The sequence below is a fragment of the Ursus arctos genome, unplaced genomic scaffold, assembly GCF_023065955.2.
Source record: "Ursus arctos isolate Adak ecotype North America unplaced genomic scaffold, UrsArc2.0 scaffold_30, whole genome shotgun sequence".
NCBI classification, from domain to species: domain Eukaryota; kingdom Metazoa; phylum Chordata; class Mammalia; order Carnivora; family Ursidae; genus Ursus; species Ursus arctos.
Window position 1 is genome coordinate 13,797,015 of NW_026622986.1, and position 21,483 is coordinate 13,818,497.

The 21,483-nt window shown below is 38.3% G+C and overlaps 1 protein-coding gene across 1 annotated transcript in view; it reads right to left on the reverse strand.

Annotated features, from left to right (window-relative positions):
* LOC125281624 (ankyrin repeat domain-containing protein 26-like) overlaps window positions 1–21,483 on the reverse strand; it is a 564,334-nt gene that overhangs the window by 18,561 nt on the left and 524,290 nt on the right. The window contains exons 80-81 of the mRNA XM_057304707.1: window positions 20,085–20,197; window positions 12,992–13,025 (exon numbers count right to left, since the gene is read on the reverse strand). Coding sequence (XP_057160690.1) covers window positions 12,992–13,025; window positions 20,085–20,197 — 147 coding nt within the window. The remainder of the gene's footprint in view (window positions 1–12,991; window positions 13,026–20,084; window positions 20,198–21,483) is intronic.

Here is a 21,483-nt window from a genome sequence, read left to right on the forward strand (position 1 = left end):
TGCTACAATCCTTTGTTACTTCCCACAAAATAAGAGAACATACTAAGCAACAAAAACAACCAAAAAACTTGCTGGAGTTTCAGTGATGCTGAGTTGGGAAGAACTTCTTTCCTTTAGATATGATTGGTAAGACAAGGTGAGTGGATGTGGTGGTTTTATAAATTCCTTGACACTTCTCCTATGACAATCCCTCCCCTTAATATGTGCTTGCCTTAGCAACTGGTTTCTAGTGAATAGAATATGGCGGACTGCTATGTGATTTCTTTTTATTATGATATGTTAGTGACCACACAGTACATCATTAGTTTTTGATATAGTGTTCCATGATTCATTGTTTGAGTATACACCCGGTGCTCCATGCAATACGTGCCCTCCTTAATACCCATCACCGGGCTGGCCCATCCCACCCCCAAAACCCTCAGTTTGTCTATAGTCTCTCATGGTTCATTTCCCCCTGTTTACCCCCCTTCATTTGCCCCTTCCTTCTCCTACCGATCTCCCTGCTATTCCTTATGTTCCACAAATGAGTGAAAACCATATGATAAGTGTCTTTCTCTGCTTGACTTATTTCACTCAGCATAATCTCCTTCAGTCCCATCCATGTTGATGCAAATGTTGGGTATTCATCCTTTCTGATGGCTAATAGTCCATTGTATATATGGACCACATCTTCTTTATCATTCGTCTGTTGATGGACATCTCAGCTCCTTCCACAGTTTAGCTATTGTGGACAATGCTGCTAGGAACACTGGGGTGCATATGGCCCTTCTCTTCACTACATCTGTGTCTTTGGGGTAAATACCCAGTAGTGCAATTGCTGGGTCATAGGGTCTGCTATGTGATTTTGAAGGCTAGGTTAGAAAATGTGATATAGCCTCCATCTCACTTTCTTTTTCTAGGGAAGCTCACCCTTAGAATCTAGCTGTTGTGGGAAAGCCCAGGCCACCCACTGAGTCTTCATGTAGATATTCTAGCTGAGACTGCCCCAGCTACCATCCTAGCCAAAAGCCAGCCTCAACAGACAAACATGTGCACGAACAAGGTTTTAGGTGATTCTAGTTCCCAGCTTCCAGTCATCCCAGGTGATGCCAAATGAAGAAGAAATGAGTTGGCCTTATTCACCCTTGTCTAAAGATTTGTGAACAAGATAAATGTTGTTTTGAGCCACTGGGTTTTGAGATGGTTTATTTTGCAGCAATAAATAATTGGTACAGATACTGATATCAAAAATGGGGTGCTGCCATTAAAAAAAAAAAAAACTAAACTAAACTAAAACGAAACCTCCTTTGAACCAGGAAGTGGAACCTGAAAGGACGTAGAGAAGATTGAGAACCAAAAGGGCTTCCAAGAGACTGCTAGTGGAAACCTGACAGCCCTTAAAGAGGCTTACAGCAAAGGTTTCTAGACAAGTGAAGAAAATGACACTACAGGGAAAGGAACTCGTGCCACAAACACTTGAAAGTAAAAATGATAGGAGAGATAAGCTACAGAAAGACTATTCGATACGAAGCAACCAGGACTTACTGGGTTCAAGTAGCTGCTCCTCATTTACAGCCTCTCTACATGCTGAATTGTCAAACAATGCTAAAATAAAGAAATGGCTTCTGGGTTAAGAGCAAATCCAGGAAAACATGGCCTATGGATGAAGCCAAGACTATAAAACCCTTTATTAAGAACTTGGAAGGATGTAAGGTGCGCCTCGAATTTCTTTAAGGATCTTCAGAGTATGAGAATTTTAAAGGCACTGTCAAGTAAGAGCTTCACAGGAAACCTGAGGTGAAAAGCTTATCTCAAAAAGATCCAGGAGCATGGCTTTTCTAATGGCATGAAAATCATTAATATTCACAGAAAACTCAAAAACTGAAGAGAATTATAGTACCAAAACACTGCTTGTGAGCTTGGACTAAAAGAGACCAAGATAGTACAAACAGAAACTAGGCCTTTGGGTCTTAGAAGTCCCACCAGGAAGAAGCAGGCTAAAAAACAGCTACAAACACAGGTCATTCCTTATGAAAAGGACAGAACCGAGAGCTCAAAGAGGAAAGCAAAGAGCCATGGAGAAGCATTCCCATGGTTAGGACTAAGTCCTAACTGAAGAACTGATAGCACGCTTCAGGCTGCATTTGAAAACTGCTATGGACTTGTATGCTTCCCATCTTCATTCTGAATGGGAGAGTCCTTAGCAGGTTTCCAGAATGTTGCATTTTGAGTGGTAGAGAACGGTCTCTTTAATTTCCAAGTCTTCACATTGAGAGGACATGTACTCAAGGGACTATATTTTAGGCACCTTATCCCCGCTGCAACTGATTAAGATGGTAAGATCTTGGACTCGAGCCTGAACCTGATGCCATGATAACTGAGATTTGTGGGAGGTATTGGGAGGAGGTGAGTGTATTTTTTATGTGGGAGGAATACAAAAAATTGTGGCTGGTGGGTAAATTACACTGATTTTTAAATGTGTCCATAGGTTTTTAAATATTCATTCCATTAAAAAAATTAAAGACTATGGGTCAACCTTAGTGACTTTCTCCTCACAAACAGAATACGGTAAATGTCATGCTGTGTGTATATTCCAAGGCTAGGTTACAAAAGGCCATAGAGCTTCTGCCTTGCTCTGTATGTTAGGCTGCTTGCTGGAATTTAGCCCCCCATCTTGTGAGGTGGCTCAGGCCACAAAGAGAGTCTCGTTGTGCCAGTGTAATAAGTGCTTCAGCTGCCTGCCCTAACTATAGTCCTAGGCAACACCCAGGATCAACACCACCAGACGTGAGTGAACAACTCTTCAAACAGTTCCAGCCCCAAACCTTTCAGCTGCCCCACCTGAAGCCAGGGGAACAGAAACAAGCTGTCCTGGCCACACTTTTCCTAACAGTAGATTTGTGAACAAAATAAATGTTATTTCTTTAAGCCACTAAACTTTGGGGAGTTTGTTAAGAAAAGACAAAAAAGACAAAGAGAAAAATGGGCGATAAAAAGAGTGAATAAGATACATATATAGAAGAATTGGTCTCCATTAAAGTGGAAAGTAATAAATGTTAAGATTAATTTATTAATGACAAACAGTGCTAATGAGAAGCAGCACATAACTAGAAGCAAGATCTAATCAGTTTTTCTCTCCATTTTCCCCCACTTAGGATGACATTACCTGTGCATTCTTTATATATGACCTTTATTATGTTGAGGTACGTTCCTTCTAAACCTACTTTGTTGAGGGTTTTCATCATGAATGGATGCTGTACTTCGTCAAATGCTTTTTCTACATCTATTGAAATGATCAGATGATCCTTCTTCTTTCTTTTATTAATGTGGTGTATCACATTGATTGATTTGCAGATGTTGAACCACCACTGCAACCCAGGCATAAATCCCATTTGATCATGGTGATTATTTTTTTAATGTATTGTTAAATTCAGTTTGCTCAAAAAGTTAAAAATAGAGCTACCCTACAACCCAGCAATTGCACTAATGGGTATTTACGACCAAAGATACAGGTGTGATTAATGACTACAGGAAGTCTTTTTCTTTTAATATAGGAAAAGATATTTAATTTCACTCTGTATTAATTAATGAAAATGCAAATTAAAGCTCCATTGTAATACAACTTTTAAAAATCTGACTGACATAAACAGATCAACAATGTTTTAAAGACTATGGTTTTGCAGTATGGAGGTTCCTCAAGATGTTAAAAATAGCTACCCTACGACCTGACAATTGCACTATTAGGTATTTCCCCCAAAGATAACAGATGTAGTGAAAAGAAGGGCCATATGCACCCAAATGTTCATAGCAGCAATGTCCACAAGAGCCAAACTGTGGAAGGAGCCAAGATGCCCTCCAACAGATGAATGGATAAAGAAGATGTAGTCCATATATACAATGGACTATTACTCAGCCATCAGAAAGAATGATCACCCAACATTTGCATCAACATGGATGGGACTGGAGGAGATTATGCTGAGTGAAATAAGCAGAGAAAGACAATTATCACATGGTTTCACTCATTTGTGGAACATAAGGAATAGCAGGGAAATCGGTAGGAGAAGGAAGGGAAAAATGAAAGGGGGGGATAGCAGTGAGGGAGATGAACGATGAGAGACTATGGACTACGGGAAACAAACTGAGGGCTTTAGGGAGGAGGGGGATGAGGGGATGGGCTAGCCTGGTGAAGGGTATTAAGAAGGGCACATATCGCATGCAGTACTGGGTATTATACGCAAACAATGAATCAGGGAACACTATATCAATAGCTAAAGATGTACTGTATGGTGACGAACATAGTCATAAAAAATAAAATAAAATAAAAAATTCAGTGTGCTAGTATTTTGTTGAGGATTTTTGCATCTATGTTCATAAGAGATAGTGGCCTGTAGTTCTCTTTGCAGTGTCTTTATCTGGTTTTGGTATCAGGGTAATACTGGCCTCATAGAATGCATTTGGAAGTTTTTCTTCCTTTTCTGTTTTTTGGAACAGTTTGAGAAGAATAGGTACTAACTCTTCCTTGAAATGCTTGGTAGAATTTGCCTCTGAAGCCATCCGGTCCTGGACTTGGTTTTTTTTTTTTTTTTGGAGTTTTTTTATTACGATTCAATTTCTTTGCTGGTTATCAGTCTTCAAATTTTCTTTCTTCCTTTTTTTTTTTTTAAAGATTTTTTTTATTTATTTATTCGACAGAGACAGAGACAGCCAGCAAGAGAGGGAACACAAGCAGGGGGAGTGGGAGAGGAAGAAGCAGGCTCATAGCAGAAGAGCCTGATGTGGGGCTCGATCCCAGAACGCCGGGATCACGCCCTGAGCCGAAGGCAGACGCTTAACCGCTGTGCCACCCAGGCGCCCCAATTTTTTTCTTTCTTCCTGTTTCACAGTTTTGGTAATTTATATGTTTCTAGGAATTTATCCATTTCCTCTAGATTGTCCAATTTGTTGGCATAGAGTTTTTCATAATATTCTCTTAGAACTCTGCATTTCTGTGGTGTTGGTTGTTATTTCTCCTCTCTCATTTGTGATTTTATTTATTTGGGTCCTTTCTCTTTCCTTTCTGATAACTCTGGCTAGAGCCTTATCAGTTTTATTAATTTTTTCAAAGAACCAGCTACTGGTTTCATTGATCTCTTCTATTTTTTTTAAAGATTTTATTTATTTATGTGACAGAGAGACAGCCAACAAGAGAGAGAGACAGCCAACACAGCAGGGAGTGGGAGAGGAAGAAGCAGGCTCCCAGCGGAAGAGCGCGATGTGGGACTCGATCCTGGAATGCCGGGATCATGCCCTGGGCCGAAGGCAGACGCTTAACGACTGCGCTACCCAGGCACCCCTGATCTCTTCTATTTTTACTTTTTTTAAGCTTCCATATCATTTACTTCTGCTCTAATTTTTTTGAAGATTTGTTTATTTGAGAGAGAGAGAGTGGGGAGGGGGGCAAATGGAGAAGGAGTGAGAGAATCCTCAAGTAGACCCCTCGCTGAGTGTGGACCCTGAAGCAGGGCTCAATCCCAGGACACTGAGATCATGACCTGAGCTGAAATCGAGAGTTAGCCACTTAACCAACTGAGCCACCCAGGTGCCCCTATTTCTGTTCTAATTTTTATTATTTCCTTCCTTCATTTGTTCTTCCTCTTTTAGCTTCTTTAGGTGTAAGATTAAGCTGTTTGAGATTTTTCTTGCTTCTTGAGGTAGGCCTGTATTGTTATATACTTCCCTCTTAGAACCACTTTTGCTGTATCTCAAAAGTTTGGGCAACTGGTTTTTCATTTTCATTTGCTTCCATGTATTTTTAAATTTCATATTTCCTGGTTGGTCCATTCGTTGTTAAGCAGAATGTTACTTAGCCAACATTTATTTGTGGTCTTTCAGATTGTTTCTTGTGGCTGACTTCAAGTTTTATAGTATTGTGGTCAGAAAATAAATACAATCTTTTTGTATTTATTAAGGCTTGTTTCATGGCCTAATACGTCATCTATTCTAGAGAATGTTCCAGAATGTGTATTCTGCTGTTTAAGGATGGACTATTTTGAATATATCTCTTTAGTCCATCTAGTCCAATGTGTCATATAAAACCACTGTTTCCCTGTTGACTTTCTGTTTAGTTTGATCTGTCCATTGATGTAAGTGGGGTGTTAAAGTACCCAACTATTGATTATTTCTATTCCTTCTGAAAAAATCCAAATTGTACATTGTGTTCATGGATACTTTTGTAATTAGGAATAAAAGCAACTAATTCCATGAAAATATATTCCATTAAAATATATAAATATAAATATTTATATAAGTATAAATATAACATATATAATAAATATATATATATATAAAATAAAGTAACCTAGTATTATTGTATTATTATCGATTAGTTCTTTTATGTTTGTCTTTAATAATCTTATGTATTTGGCTGGTCCCATGTTGGGTCATAAACATTTACAATTGATAGATCTTCCTGTCAGATTGTCCTCTTTATTATGATGTAGTGCCCTTCTCTCTTGTTACAGTCTTTGTTTTAAACTCTATTTTGTCCAATGTAAGTATTGCTATTCTGGCTTTCTTTTGATGTCCATTTGCATGATACATGTTTCTCCATCCCCTCACTTTCAACCTGCAGGTGTCCATATGTCAAAAATGAGTCTCTTGTAGGCAGCATAGAGATGAGCCTTTTTTTTTTTTCTTTTTTATCCATTCTGACATCCTATGTCTTCTGATTGGAGCATTTAGCCTATGTATATCCAAAGTCAGTATGGATAGATATGTATTTGTCATTTTACTACTTGTTTTGTGGTTGTTTCTGGAGATTTTCTCTGATCCTTTTTTGTGTTTTTGATGCTTTGCTGATTTTCCTTAGTGATATATTTGGGTTTCTTTCTCCTCTTTGCATATCTAGTAATGGTTTTGTTTTTGGTTTTCTTTTTAGAGACAGCATGAGTGGGGTGGGGAGAGGGAAAGAGAGAATGTTAAGCAGACTCCATGCCCAGCATGGAGCCCATTGTGGGGCTCAATCTCACAACCTGGAGATCATGACCTGAGCTGAAATGAAGAGTCAGATGTTTTTTTTTTTTTTAAAGATTTTATTTATTTAGTTGACAGAGATAGAGACAGCCAGCGAGAGAGGGAACACAAGCAGGGGGAGTGGGAGAGGAAGAAGCAGGCTCATAGCAGAAGAGCCTGATGTGGGGCTCGATCCCGTAACACCGGGATCATGCCCTGAGCCGAAGGCAGACGCTTAACCGCTGTGCCACCCAGGCGTCCCGAAGAGTCAGATGCTTAACTGTCTAAGCCACCCAGGCACCCCTATTAGTGGTTTTTGATACATGATTTGTATATAACCTCTTCTGCGTATAGCAGTCTTATCTTAAGTTGCTGCTCATTTAAGTTTGAACCCATTCTTTTCTTCTCCCTATGCTTTAGATAAGGTATTATATTTTATATCCTTTTTTTCTGTGTTCCTTAGGTTTTACATAAATGTTCATTTTTGCTACTTGTTTGTGTCCTGCCTTGATACTGTCACTTTTGGTCTCTTCTTTCCACTCAAAGAGTCCCCGTTAATATTTCTTGCAGGGTTAGTTTAGTGGTCACAAACTCCTTTAGTTTGTGTCTGGGAAACTCTCTCTCTCCTTCTATTCTGAGTCATAGGCTTGCTGGATAGAGTCTTCATGGCTACAGATTTTTTCCGTTCACCACGTTGAATATATCATGCCACTCCCTTCTGGCTTGCAAAGTTTCTGTTGAAAAAATTCCTGCTAGCCTTAAGGGGCTTCCCCTGGAAGTTACTGCCTTGTTTTCCTGCTTTTAAGATGTTATCTTCATCAGTATACACTGCAAATTTAATTACAATATGTCTTGGTGTTGGCCTGCTTTTGTTGATTTCGATGGGACTTTTCTCTGCCTCCTGGATCTTGATGTCTGTTGCCTTCTGCAGATTAGGGAAGTTTTCTGCTATTATTTGTTGAAATAAATTTTCTTACCCTTTTTCTCTCTCTTCTTCTACTGGGATTCCTATAACATGAATGTTATTACATTTGATGGAGTCACTGAGCCCCCAAGGTCTAGTCTCATTTGGCATAATTCTTCTTTCTCTCCCTTCTTCAGCTTCAGTGCTTTCCATTAATTTGTCCTCTAGGTCATAATCTGTTCCTCTTCCTCCAGCCTGCTGTCCATTGCATCAGGTGTGTTTCTCATCTCACCGATTGCACTCTGCATCTCTGATTCTTTTTTAACTCTTTTATCTCTGTTGTGAGGGTCTCACTGATGTCTTCCATTCTTTTCTCAAGTCCAGTGAGTATCCTTATGATCACTGCTTTAAATCCTCCATCAGGCATGATATTTATAACTGTCTCACTTAAATCTCTGGTCCCGTGGCCTTATGCTGTTCTTTCATTTGAGATTAATTTCTCTGTTTTCTCATTTTGTCTAAGTCTCTACCAGCTTCTCTGTGTTAGAAAAGCCAGTTATGTCACCTGCTCCTGAAAGTAACGGACTTATGAAAAAGACGCCATGTAGTGCCCAGGGTCTGGCACCTAGGGGAGTGTCTCCAGTGTGTGCTACATGGACTCTGCTATTGTGTTCTGGCTGCTCTATCCTTCAGGCCAGTTATCGGTAGAGGATCTCCCTACCTGCTGTTGGCAGTGTTTGGTACCTGGCCTCAATGTAGCAACTTTTAACTAGGTGTGCTCTGGTGTGCTTGTGAAATAAGATCTGTCACCCCCTCCAATGGAACTGAGGCCCTCCCAAATCTGGTCAGGAGACATGGTGTGGGCAGGGGCTTGTGCTGGTCTTCTGGAGGTAAGGCCTGCTGTGCTGGAACTGAGGCAAGAATGACTGAGCAGGCAGCTCCACTGGAGTGCAAGGGGATGTTGCTGGTGCAAGCAAACTAGGCAGCCAGTGTCAGAGCTACACTGCTCCCCACAGGTGGCTCTCTGTTTGTGCTGAGGGCCAGTGGAGGGAAATGGCGCCAGCTGGTTCCTTTGCTCCCAGAGAGGTGTCTCCATGAACACTGCCTCGCAGGGATGTGCTCTGAAAAGAGCAAGTAATCTCCCCACTGTATGCCCCAGGCATTGTTCAGATTGCTGTTTCCATGCTGCATGCTCCCGGGTTGTTTGCCTGCCTCCTCTCCAAGAGCAGCACAGTGCCCTACAGGCTCTAGCCCAGCCAAGCTCAATGACCTTTAGAACTCCAGGCTTTAAGCCCCCCTAGTTGTAAGCACTTGTGAAATTCAGCCCCTCTCATTTTCCAAGCCAGTGCCTATGGGGAAACGTTCTCTTTGTGCATTCCCATGTACTCCTTTCTCCTGCCTTCTCCATGACCACGACTCCCTCCCCTCTGCAGCAGCCAGGATCTGTTGCTCTCCTAAACCACATCTCTGTGCTTCCTACCTTCTCCGATGCGGTCTCTTCTCTCTCCTTAGTTGTAGAGTTTGTTCTGTCAGTCTTTAGGTAGGAGGTGAACCTAGGCTCCTCGTACTCTGCCACCATCTTCCTTTCTCTTAAGACATTTTTGTAGGAGTCCCTTCAATTACAAATTATTACAACTAGGCAGGAATGCCTCTATAGAATTTCCCCTCAAGTTAGGGGAGAAGAAAGACTGGCAAGCAGAGAGAGAGTATGATTTGAAGTAGAACAGCTGAGAAACCAGAAATAGTTTAAACCAAAATTGGACCTTTTACCTGATCTCCATTAACTGAAATTCTAAAAGAAATAGGCAGCCTTGAGTATTTTTTAATCAATCGAATACTCAATCTTCATTCTACTTTCATCAGTGAGGAAATAAAGAGAACATTATGGAATCCTTTTTAATCTTTTCAGTAGCAAACCAAATGAACTGTCCTTTGGCACTATTTAAATTAAATATAATTTCTCCTTTCTCTTACTCCAAGCTTATTTGTGTGGGGAGGTAAGTAAGACCATCTCATCTTTATGTTGTACCACAATGCTTCCCCTTATCATACAAACTGGCTTTGAAATGTTTTTGGAATTCAAATTGCTAATCCATTTGCCTCTGATAACTCAGTTAAACACTACCTGATATTTTACAGCTGTATTCTTGAAATAATATAATGAAATGTTTATTCCATTAATTATGTATTGAGCTATTACAATACCTTATCTTTCTATTTAAAGTCCAAGAAGATGGATACAGACAACTGTGTTTTCTGAGAATGTAGGATCTGTGCCAAGAACAGGATCAGCACCAGTGTTATACACAAGAACCAAGTGAAAAAGTATCTGTGAGTTGCAAGATGATGGATTAGCAAGATTTGAACACAGGAAAGCCGACGGCCCACAGTTCATCTTTTCCTTCCTAGATGGTGAAATTTATGGATGAGTCTATGCTTTATCACAAGTTAATAAAACATAATGAAGTAAAGAGTAGACAGCAGATCCTACAACCAAGATTTGGTGGAAATGGACGTGGGAAGCACTGAGTGAGAGACTTAAGATATGAATGGAGAAAAGAAACAGGACTCTACCTCTTTGAGCCTAACTTCACATCATATCATGGAGTCAGCAAGGCATAAGCTGGTAAAAGGCTTCCTCGAGAAGCAAAAAATTTCTACAGGAGTAAAGTTAAGTTCTACTACACTGACTTTTTATTATTACATAAGTGAGTGGTAATTTACAAGACGAGCAGGGAAGAATTCTCATAAAATTTGATTGAGGAGTGACATAAGGATAAACAGATAGATCAGTGTATTAGAATTGACAATCTAAAAATAAACTGTCACATTATGGTGAACTGATTTTCAACAAGGGTGTCAGACAATTAAATGGAGTAAGAATAGTCTTTTTAACAAAAGCTACTGAGACAAATGGATATGCACATGCAAAGTAATAAAGTTACACCTCTACCTCACAGCATATATACAAAATTAACTCAAAATATAAGAGCTAAAATTATAAAACTCTTAGGAAAAAAACATAAGTGTATCATTTGTGACTGGATTTGGCAACAGTTTCTTTGATAGGACACCAAAAGACAAAAGCAGATTAAGTATATTTCATCCAAATTAAAAACTTCTTTGCTTCAAATATCACCACCAAGAAAGTGCAAAGGCAAGCTACCGAATAAGAGAAAATATTTGAAAATCCTATATCTGATAAGAGATTTGTATTTAGGATATATAAATAACTCTAACAATAATGAAAAGACAATCCAATAAATAAGTGGGCAAAAGGACTGATTTGTTCTTTAAGGAAGATATAAAAATGGATAATAACTGGGGCGCCTGGGTGGCACAGCAGTTAAGCGTCTGCCTTCGGCTCAGGGCGTGATCCCGATGTTGTGGGATCAAGCCCCACATCAGTCTCCTCCGCTATGAGCCTGCTTCTTCCTCTCCCACTCCCCCTGCTTGTGTTCCCTCTCTCGCTGGCTGTCTCTATCTCTGTCAAATAAATAAATAAAATCTTTAAAAATAAAAAAAATGGATAATAACCACATAAACAGATGAGATGCTCAACATCATTAGTTTGGCTTTTTTTTTAAGATTTTATTTGTTTATTTGACAGAGAGAGAGCGCACACGCACAAGCAAGGGGAGGTGCAGAGGGAGAGGGAGAAGCAGGCTCCCTGCTGAGCACAGAGATCGACGTGGTGCTCGTGATCCCAGGACCCTGGGAGCATGACCTGAGCGGAAGGCAGACGCTTAACCTACTGAGCCACCCAGGCACCCCTCAACATCATTAGTTTCAAGAAAAATACAAATCAAAACCACAAGATCGATGGAACTCATCAAGTGTATTATGCTAAGCTAAACAAGTCAGTCAGAGAAAAATAAGTACCATATGATTTGCCTCACATGTGAAATTTAAGAAACAAAACAGATGAACACAGCAGAAGGGTGAAAAAAAGAAGAGAAAGGGAGGCAAACCATAAAAGACTCTTAACTACAGAGAAAAAACTAAGTGTTGCTGTAGTGGAGGGAGGTGGGTTGGGGGTGGGCTAGATGAATGACGGGTATTAAGGAGGGCACTTGTTGTGATGAGCACTGGGTGTTGTATATAAGTGATCAATCACTAAATTCTACTTCTGAAACCAATATGTTAATTAACTAGAATTTAAATAGAAACTTGAAACAAACAAACAAAAAAACCCATAAGATGACACAGCACACCCACCAGGATGGCTATAATAAAAACAACAGATAATGACAAACATTGGCAAAAGTCAGGAAAATGAGAACCCTCAAACACTGCTGATGAAAATGTAAAATGGTGCAGCCATGTTGGAAAAGTGTGGCAGTTCCTTAAATGTTAAAAAAAAAAAAAAAGGTTAAAGAGAGTAACCATGTGACCCAGCAATTCCATTTATAAGTATATACCCAAGAGAAATGAAAATGTTCACATACAAACTTGTACATGTGTGTCTACAACAGCATTATTAACAACAGTCAAAAAGCAAAACAAACCAAAGGCCCACCAACTGATAAAGGAATAAATAAAATGTGGTCTGTCCACATAGTGGGATACTATTCAGCAATAAACAGAAATAAAGTACTGACACATGCTACAAAATAGGTATACCTTGAAAACATTATGCTAAATGAAAGAAGGCAGTCACGAAGGAACACATATTGTGTGATTCCGTTGATATGAAATGTCCAAAATAGGCAAATCTATAGAAACAGAGAGTAGAGTACTGGTTCCCTAGGGCTAAGAAGAGTAGGGAAGGGGAAACTAGCATAGGGTGACAGGTAAAAGGTACAGGGTTTCTTTCTAGGGTGACAAAATGTTCTAAAATTGACTGTGGTACTCTTTGAATATGCATGTTATATTCATTTATCTCAATAAAGCTGTTACAAAAAAAAATGTAGCGAGTATATAAAATTAACAGGAAAATCTGTATTTCACTGCTCAAAGCACTGAGTGACTTATTTGCCAAAATTAAATGATTTTAGAGTCCCAAAACTAATTAAAAATTACCTTATGCTTTATCATATTAATCTGAGTATCCATTTCAGTTTAATTGTTTTTTAAATCTCCATGGAAACTAAGCTCTCCATTTTCATATTCACTTACCTCGCTTCTTGTCATGCTTAAAAGTTTCTTAAGTCTGCAGAAGGGATAGAATGAGTAAGTCAGGTTCTTTAAGAGTAAATATTTAATAATTATTTAAATAGATACTATGTTCTATCACATAAACAAATCTATAAATTATGATCTCTCAATTGACCCAATCTCACACTGTTTGAGAACATACTAAATAATAATCTTAGGTAAAAAATATGGAGAAAATTTTTATCACACATATGGCAGTCAAAGAGTTAAAACTGTAACTACATTAAGAGTTCTTATATATGTTATTATTAATATCTATTTTCAGTATATTAATATAATAATCTATTATTAAACAGTGACTATAAACCAGAGACTAGTATCTAAGGTGAAGAAGAAAAGCCTACTTATGTATGAATGTCTTAAAAAGACACAAAAATACATTTTGGTACCTACTAACCACAGTCTCCAACTAGAAAATACATATAAAACACATCAAGGGAGATCATTCAAAAGGGAGAAAAAAGAAAGAAAAATCTTTAAAGTCTGATTTGAGAGGGAGAAGGAAGAGACAGAGCTTTAGAAGAAAGGAAATCAGCAAAGAGATAATGTGTGATGGTCTATGAGACTGTTTCAGAAAAAAAAATCTACATGTCTTAGCTAGGACACTGTTAGCAAAGCGAAAGGGATACAAAACAATGCAGAGAAAGAGAGTTAAATGAAAGAAAAGTATTGATGAAAACCAGAGAACAAACTTAAGCACTCAGCAAATAAACAGAAAGGAAGCCCTGTGGGAGCTACAGAGACACTGCAAAGACTTTTTTTTTTTTTTATCTTAGTGGTAAAAACACGACTGCTCATTTTATTCTTCTTTGAGTCACACATATATTTTTCTATGTATATTTTATAATTTAAAAATGCAGAAAGAAAATATAAGCCAGTTGAATTAGAAAAGATGGCAGAGGAGTAGGATTGCTTAGTTTTATCTGGTCCAGAACTCACTAGATAGCTTATCAAACCATTCTGAACACTTGTGAAATCAACCAGAGATCTAAGAAAATAACAGCTGCAATTCTACAAATGGAAAAGTGACCACCTTTGGGGAGGGTATGTGTTGTGGTGAGCACTGTGTATTATGTAACACTGATGAATCACAGACCTGCACCCCGAAACAAGTAATACTTTATATGTTAATAATCAAAAAAAGAAAAAAGAAAAGCGACCACTTTCTGCAAGTCTTTGTTAATTTTCATTTTTACGGCTACATGCTATCCTTTCATTATACTTAATTTTATTTTTATATATAAAAGTTTTTCTTTCTTTACAATTTTGGGATGTAGTTTTCTAACAGACCAAAATACACACGGGATCCAGTGTATTATTCTGTTCTGTTCACCTCTCTGATTATATTCTTTGTTTTCTTAATTTTAATTTTCTTTCTTTTGGGTTTTGGGTCTCTTCTGATTTGTTTAGTGTGTATTTTTCTGGAGTTCTGGTTGCCATTTTAGTATTTTGTTCTCTCATTCATCCATTTTTCTCTGGACAGAATGACAAGATGGAAAAACTCACCTCAAATAAGAGAACAAGAGACAGTAATGACTGCCAAGGACCTAATTATTTTGGCTATAAGATGTTGGAACTAGAGTTCAGAATAACAAGTATAAAGATACTAGCGGGGCTTGAAAAGAGCATAGAAGACACTAAAGAATTACTTTCTGGAGAAATGAACTAAAATCTAATCAAGTCAATATCAAAAACGATGTTAATGACATGCAATAAAAAATGGAGGTACTAACTGCTAGAATAAAGAAGGCAGAAAGGAGAAATAGTGATACAGAAGACAAAATGAGGGAGAATAAAGAAGCTGAGAAAGAAGAGAGATAAACTACTGGATCACAAGGGGAGAATTCGAGAGATAAGTGATACCATAAAGCAAAACAATATTAGAATAATTGGGATCCCAGTAGGAGAGGAAAGGGGGGGTGGTAGAAGCTGTATTTGAGAAATTACAGCAGAGAACTTCCCTAATCTGGGAAGGAAACAGGTATTCAAATCCAGGAGGCACAGAGAATCCCCTCCAACATCAATAAAAGTAGGTCAACACCTTGACATACAGTAGTGAAGCTTGCAAATTTCAGAGACAAAGAGAAAATCCTGAAAGCAGCTTGGGACAAGAGGTCCTTAACTGACAAGGATGAAAACATAAAGCTGGTGGGCAGGCCTGTCCACACAGAGCTGGCAGGCCAGAAAGGACTGGCATGATATATTCAATGTGCTAAATGGTAAAAATATGCAGCCAAGAACACATTATCCAGCAAGGCTCTCATTCAAAATAGAAGAAGAGATACAGAGTTTCCAGGACAAACAGAACCTAGAAAATTTGTGAGCACTAAACCAGCCCTGCAAGAAATATTAAAGGGGATCCTTGAAGCCAAGTGAGAGCCGCAAAGTAACACAGACCAGAAAGGAACAGAGACAATATACAGAAACAGTGACATTACAGATAATACAATGGCACTAAATTCATATCTTTCAACAGTGACCCTGAATGTAAATGGGTCAAAAGCCCCAATCAACAGACACAGGGTATCAGATTGGATAAAAAAGCAAGGCCCATTGATAGGCTCTCTGCAAGAGACTCGTTTTAGACCCAAGGACACCTCCCGATTGAAAGTGAGGAAGTGCAAAACCATTTATCATGCTAATGGTCATCAAAAGAAAGCTGGGGTAGCAATCCTTATATCAGACAAATTAGATTTTAAACCAAAGACTGTAATAAGAGATGAGGAAGGACACTATCATAATTAAAGGGTCTATCCAACAAGAAGATCTAACAATTGTAAATATTTATGCCCCTAACATGGGGGCAACCTATTATATAAACCAATTAATAACAAAAGTAAATAAACACATCAATGATGATACAATAATAGTAGGTAGGGGACTTTAACGCCCCACCCGCTGCAATGGATAGATCACCTAAGCAAAAGATAACAAAGAACAAGGGCTTTGAATGACACACTGGACCAGATGGACTTCACGGATATATTCAGAGCATTTCATCCTAAAGCCACAGGATACACATTCTTCTCGGGTGCACATGGAACACTCTCCAGAGTAGATCACACACTGGGTTCAAATCAGGACTCAACCAGGGCAAAAAGATGGAGATTATGCCATGCATATTTTTAGAACACAGTGCTTTAAAACTTGAACTCAGTCACAAGAAAAAATTGGAAGGACACAAATATATGGAGGTTCAAGAGCATCCTACTAAAGAATGAATGGGTCAACCAGGAAATTAAAGAAGAATTAAAAGAATTCATGGAAACAAAGGAAAATGAAAACACAACTGTTCAAAACCCGTGGGATGCAGCAAAAGCGGTTCTCAGAGGGAAGCACAGAGCAATGCAGGTCTTTCTCAAGAAACAAGAAAGGTCCTAAATACACAACCTAACCTTGCACCTAAAGGAGCTGGAGAAAGAACAGCAATTAAAGCCCAAATGCAGCAGGAGAAGAGAATTAATAACGACCAGAGCAGAAATCAATGAAATTGAAACCAAAAGAACAGTAGAACACAGCAACGAAACTGGGAGCTGGTTAAGAATTAGTAAGATCGATAAACCCCTGGCCAGACTTAGCAAAAAGAAGAGAGAAAGGATCCAAATAAATAAAATCACGAATGAAAGAGGAGAGATCACAACCAGCACCAAGGAAATACAAACAATTTTAAGGAACATAGTAGGAACAACTATAGGCCAACAAACTAGGCAATCTGGAAGAAATGGATACATTCCTAGAGACGTATAAACTACCAAAACTGAAACAGGAAGAAACAGAAAACCTGGACAGACCCGTAACCAGCAAGGAATTGAAGCAGTTATCAAAACTCTCCCAACAAACAAAACTTCAAGGCCGATGGCTTCCTTGGGGAGTTCTACAAAACATTTAAAGAGGAATTAATACCTATTCTTCTGAAGCAGTTTCAAAAATATAGAAATGGGAGGAAAACTTCCAAACTCTTCCTATGACGCCAGCATTACCTTGATCCCCAAACCAGACAAACACCCCACCAAAAAGGAGAATTACAGACCAATATTCCTGATGAACACGGATGCAAAAACTCTCACCAAGATACTAGCCAACAGGATCCATCAGTACATTAAAATGATTATTCACCACAACCAAGTGGGATTTATTTCTGGGCTGCAAGGGTGGTTCAACATCTGCAAATCAATCAATGTGATATGCTACTTTAAGGAAAGAAAGGACAAGGACCACATGATCCTCTCGATAGACACAGAAAAAGCAACTGATAAAGTACAGCATCCTTTCTTGATTAAAACTCTTCACGGTGCAGGGATAGATGGAACAGAACCTCAATATCATAAAAGCCATCTTCAAAAAGCCCACAGGGAATATCATTCTCCATGGGGAAAAACCGAGGGCTTTTCCTCTAAGGCCAGGAGCATGGCAGGGATGTCCACTCTCACCACTGTTGTTCAGCATAGTACTAGAAGTCCTAGCCTCAGCAATCAGATAACAAAAAGAAACAAAAGGCATCCGAATCCGCAAAGAAGAAGTCAAACTCTCTTCGCAGACGTAATACTCTATGTATGGAATATGGAACATTATGGAATATGGTGGAACAAGACTCCACCCCAAACTTGTTAGAACTCATATAGGAATTCTGCAAACTGGCAGGATAGAAAAATCAGTGCACAGACATCAGTTGCATTTCTATAGACTAACGATGAGACAGAAGAAAGAGAAATTAAGGAGTCAAACCCATTTACAATTGCACCAAAAACCGTAAGATTAGAAATCAGAAATAAACCTAACATATTACATGGTGCACTGGGTGTTATACGCAAGTAATGAATCATCGAACTTTACATCGGAAACCGGGGATGTACTGTATGGTGACTAACATAATAAAATTAAAAAAAATAAAAAAAAAAAGAAAGAAACCTAACCAAAGAGGCAAAGGCTCTGTACTCTGAAAACTCTAGAACACTCATGAGAGAAACTGAGGAAACTACAAAGAAATGGAAAAACATTCCACGCTCATGGACTGGAAGAACAAATATTGTTGAAATGCTATGTTACCTAGAGCAGTCTATACCTTCAATCCAATCCCTATCAAGATACCATCAACTTTTTTCACAGAGCTGGAACAAATAATCCTAAAATTTGTATGGAACCAGAAAAGAACCTGCATAGCCAAAGGAATGTTGAAAAAGAAAACCAAAGCTCGTGGCATCACAATTCCGGATTTCAAGCTCTATGACAAAGCTGTAATCATCAAGACAGTATGGTACTGGCACAAAAACATTCTGTTTCTTTGGCCAATGAAACACAATAGAGACCCCAGAAATGGACCCTCAACTCTATGGTCAACTAATCTTTGACAAAGCAGGAAAGAACAGCCAGTGGAAAAAAGACAGTCTCTTCAACAAATGGTGTTGGGAAAATTGGACAGCCACATGCAGAAGAATGAAACGGGACCATTTTCTTACACCATACACAAAAATAGACTCAAACTGGATGGAAGACCTAACTGGGAGACAGGAACCCGTCAAAATCCTAGAGGAGAACATAGGCAGCCACCTCTGTGACCTCAGCCGCAGCAACTGCTTGCTAGACATGTCTCCAAAGGCAAGGGAAACAAAGACTTCATCAAGATAAAAAGCTTTTGCACAGCAACGGAAGCAGTCGCCGACACCAAAAGACAACCACGGAATGGGAGACGATATTTGCAAACGACATATCAGTTAGAGGGCTAGTATCCAAAATCTATAAAGAACTTATCAAACTCAACACCCAAAAAACAAATAATCCAGGCAAGAAATGGGTGGAAGACATGAACACACATTTCTCCAAAGAAGACATATAAATGGCCAACGGACACATGAAAAATGCTCACCATCACTCGGCATCAGGGAAATGAATACAAATCAAGACCACCACGAGATATCACTTCACACCAGTCAAAATGCTAAAATGAACAAGTCAAGAAATGACAGATGTTGGCAGGGATGCAGAGGAAGGGAACCCTCTTACACTGTTGGTGGGAATGCAAGCTGGTACGGCCACTCTGGAAAACAGTATGCAGGTTCCTCAAAAAGTTGAAAACAGAGCTGCCCAAAGACCCAGAAATAGCACTACTAGGGATTTACCCCAAAGATACAAATGTAGCGATCCGAAGGGGCATCTGCACCCCAATGTTTATAGCAGCAATGTCCACAATAGCCAAACTATGGAAAAAGCCCAGATGTCCAATGACAGATGAACAGATAAAGATGTGGTGTGTGTGTGTGTGTGTGTGTGTGTGTGTGTGTGTGTGTGTATACAGAATGGAATATTACTCAGCCACCAAAAAAATGAAATTGTACCATTTGCCGTGATGTGGATGGTACTAGAGGGTATTATGCTAAGTGAAATAATTCAATCAGAAAGAGAATTATCATTTGAGTTCACTGGTATGTAGAATTTAAGAAACAAAACAGAGGAGCCTAAGGGAAGGGAGGAAAAAATAAAAGCAGATGAAATCGGAGCAGGAGACAAATCATAAGAAACTCTCAATCATAGGAAACAAACGGAGGGTTGCTGGAGGGGAGGAGGGTGGGAGGATAGGGTAACTGGATGATGGACATGAAGGAGGGCACCTGATGTAATCAGGACAGGGTGTTATGTAAACTGATGAATCCCTGAACTCTTCCTCTGAAACTAATAATACACCATAGGTTGATGAATTGAATTTAAATTAAACAATAATACAAAATAAGAATATAGAAGCCAAACCAAGATAACTTTTGAGGTGATTAAACAATGACACAGAGAGGTTTTTAGATACTAAAATATTGGTTTGAAGGGAAGAACACTATTAAAAGGAAAGATTACCAAAGAACAAAGATATCTTGCAGAAACTATTCAAGGTGGACGATGAAAAGTGCAGTTGCTATTGTTAAGGGAACTATTGTTACTATTTAAGGAATCTAATTAAAGTGTAAGTATAATATTTTGGCAAGAATTTGTATTTAGGTTTTAATAAAGTAAAATGATAGTTAAATCAATTAATTAATGGTTAAAATGATCTGAAATATTACAGTCTTACCTAGTAATCTCTTTTTCTAATTGACCATTTTTCTTCACTTCTTGATCCAAACAATATTCCAGAGATTGTTTTAACTCAATAAATTTCTTCATCTCTCCCCTTTTATCATCACACTTTGAAAAAACATTTTAAAGAAAATTATTTTTAAAAATCTAGATACTCATTCTTCTTTCATAAAATATTATTTCTCATGAATTCATGACTAAGACATGTGTAGACAGTTTTATAAACTACATTTTATAAATTTTATAAATTAAAATTTATAATTGTATGTTTTATCATTATATAAATGGTTTATAATTAACTTTAATTTTAAATGTATATAATGTAGTTTAAAATTTATGATTTTAAATTTTATCTAATGTAGTTTTACAAACCTGATGCCAATAAAAACAAATTTCAAATGTAAGGAACTTTCTTCAAACAGCTTAAACTGATTTTACACTGTCATCATTATTTTTTCTAGAATTTAAATTGCCAAAATTTACTTGTGAAATACAGAGGTTCTTACCCATATTAATACTAAGTGTTAATGAAAACATTTTAAAAGTGGCTATACTTACATTTTACTTTCTGACAATACCCTAGAAGCATTTTCATCCATAGCTTAAGATACTCTGCGTTCTGTGAGATCACACCTTTCTAAGATAACCTCTGAAAAATTCCTATGCAGTCCCCATTACAGTTTTGATGATCATCTGACTTTAGGATGAGATACTCTCATTCTCTGCAAGCATTTCAAGCATTCTCTGCAAAATTTCAATTTCTTCTTTTCTATTAACTACTTTTCTCTTTAAATAAAGTTTAAGTCTTCTCGATATTATAGAAAAACTTTTGCTTAACTCCTGCAGCTTTTACTATCATCCTGCTTCTCCCCTTTCGCTGGCCTTGAACATTCTTTATTTAATGTGTCCTTTCATCCACAGATTCAACTTTTCATCACTTTTCTTCTTTTCACTAAAATCTGAGCTTCCATCCTGGAATTCCACTAAAAAATTTTGAGGGTCATCAAGGATCTTTTTTTTAAAGTCCTTATCCACTTTACTTCTCAGCAGCCCCTGAAAACAATGACCACACCCTCCCCTCTGCTCTTCTAATCCCATTTTATTTCTAAATGACAGCAACCGCTAACATTTAGTCCCTGACCCTTGCTCTTCCTCTCTTCAAATCCTCTCCAAGTTGTTTAAATCTCAAGGCTTCAAAACCGGATTCTCTAATCTACATTTCCAGCCTTGACCCCTGTACTGAGGTCATTTGTCCTTTTGATCTTCCTTCTAGTTCCTCACAGACAATATTCAAAACCACACACTCAAAAACCGTTACCTGATGTGGACTACATCAGCTAGTGTTTTTAAAAAAATTATTTATTTGAAATAGAGAGAGAGTGCATGAATGGGGG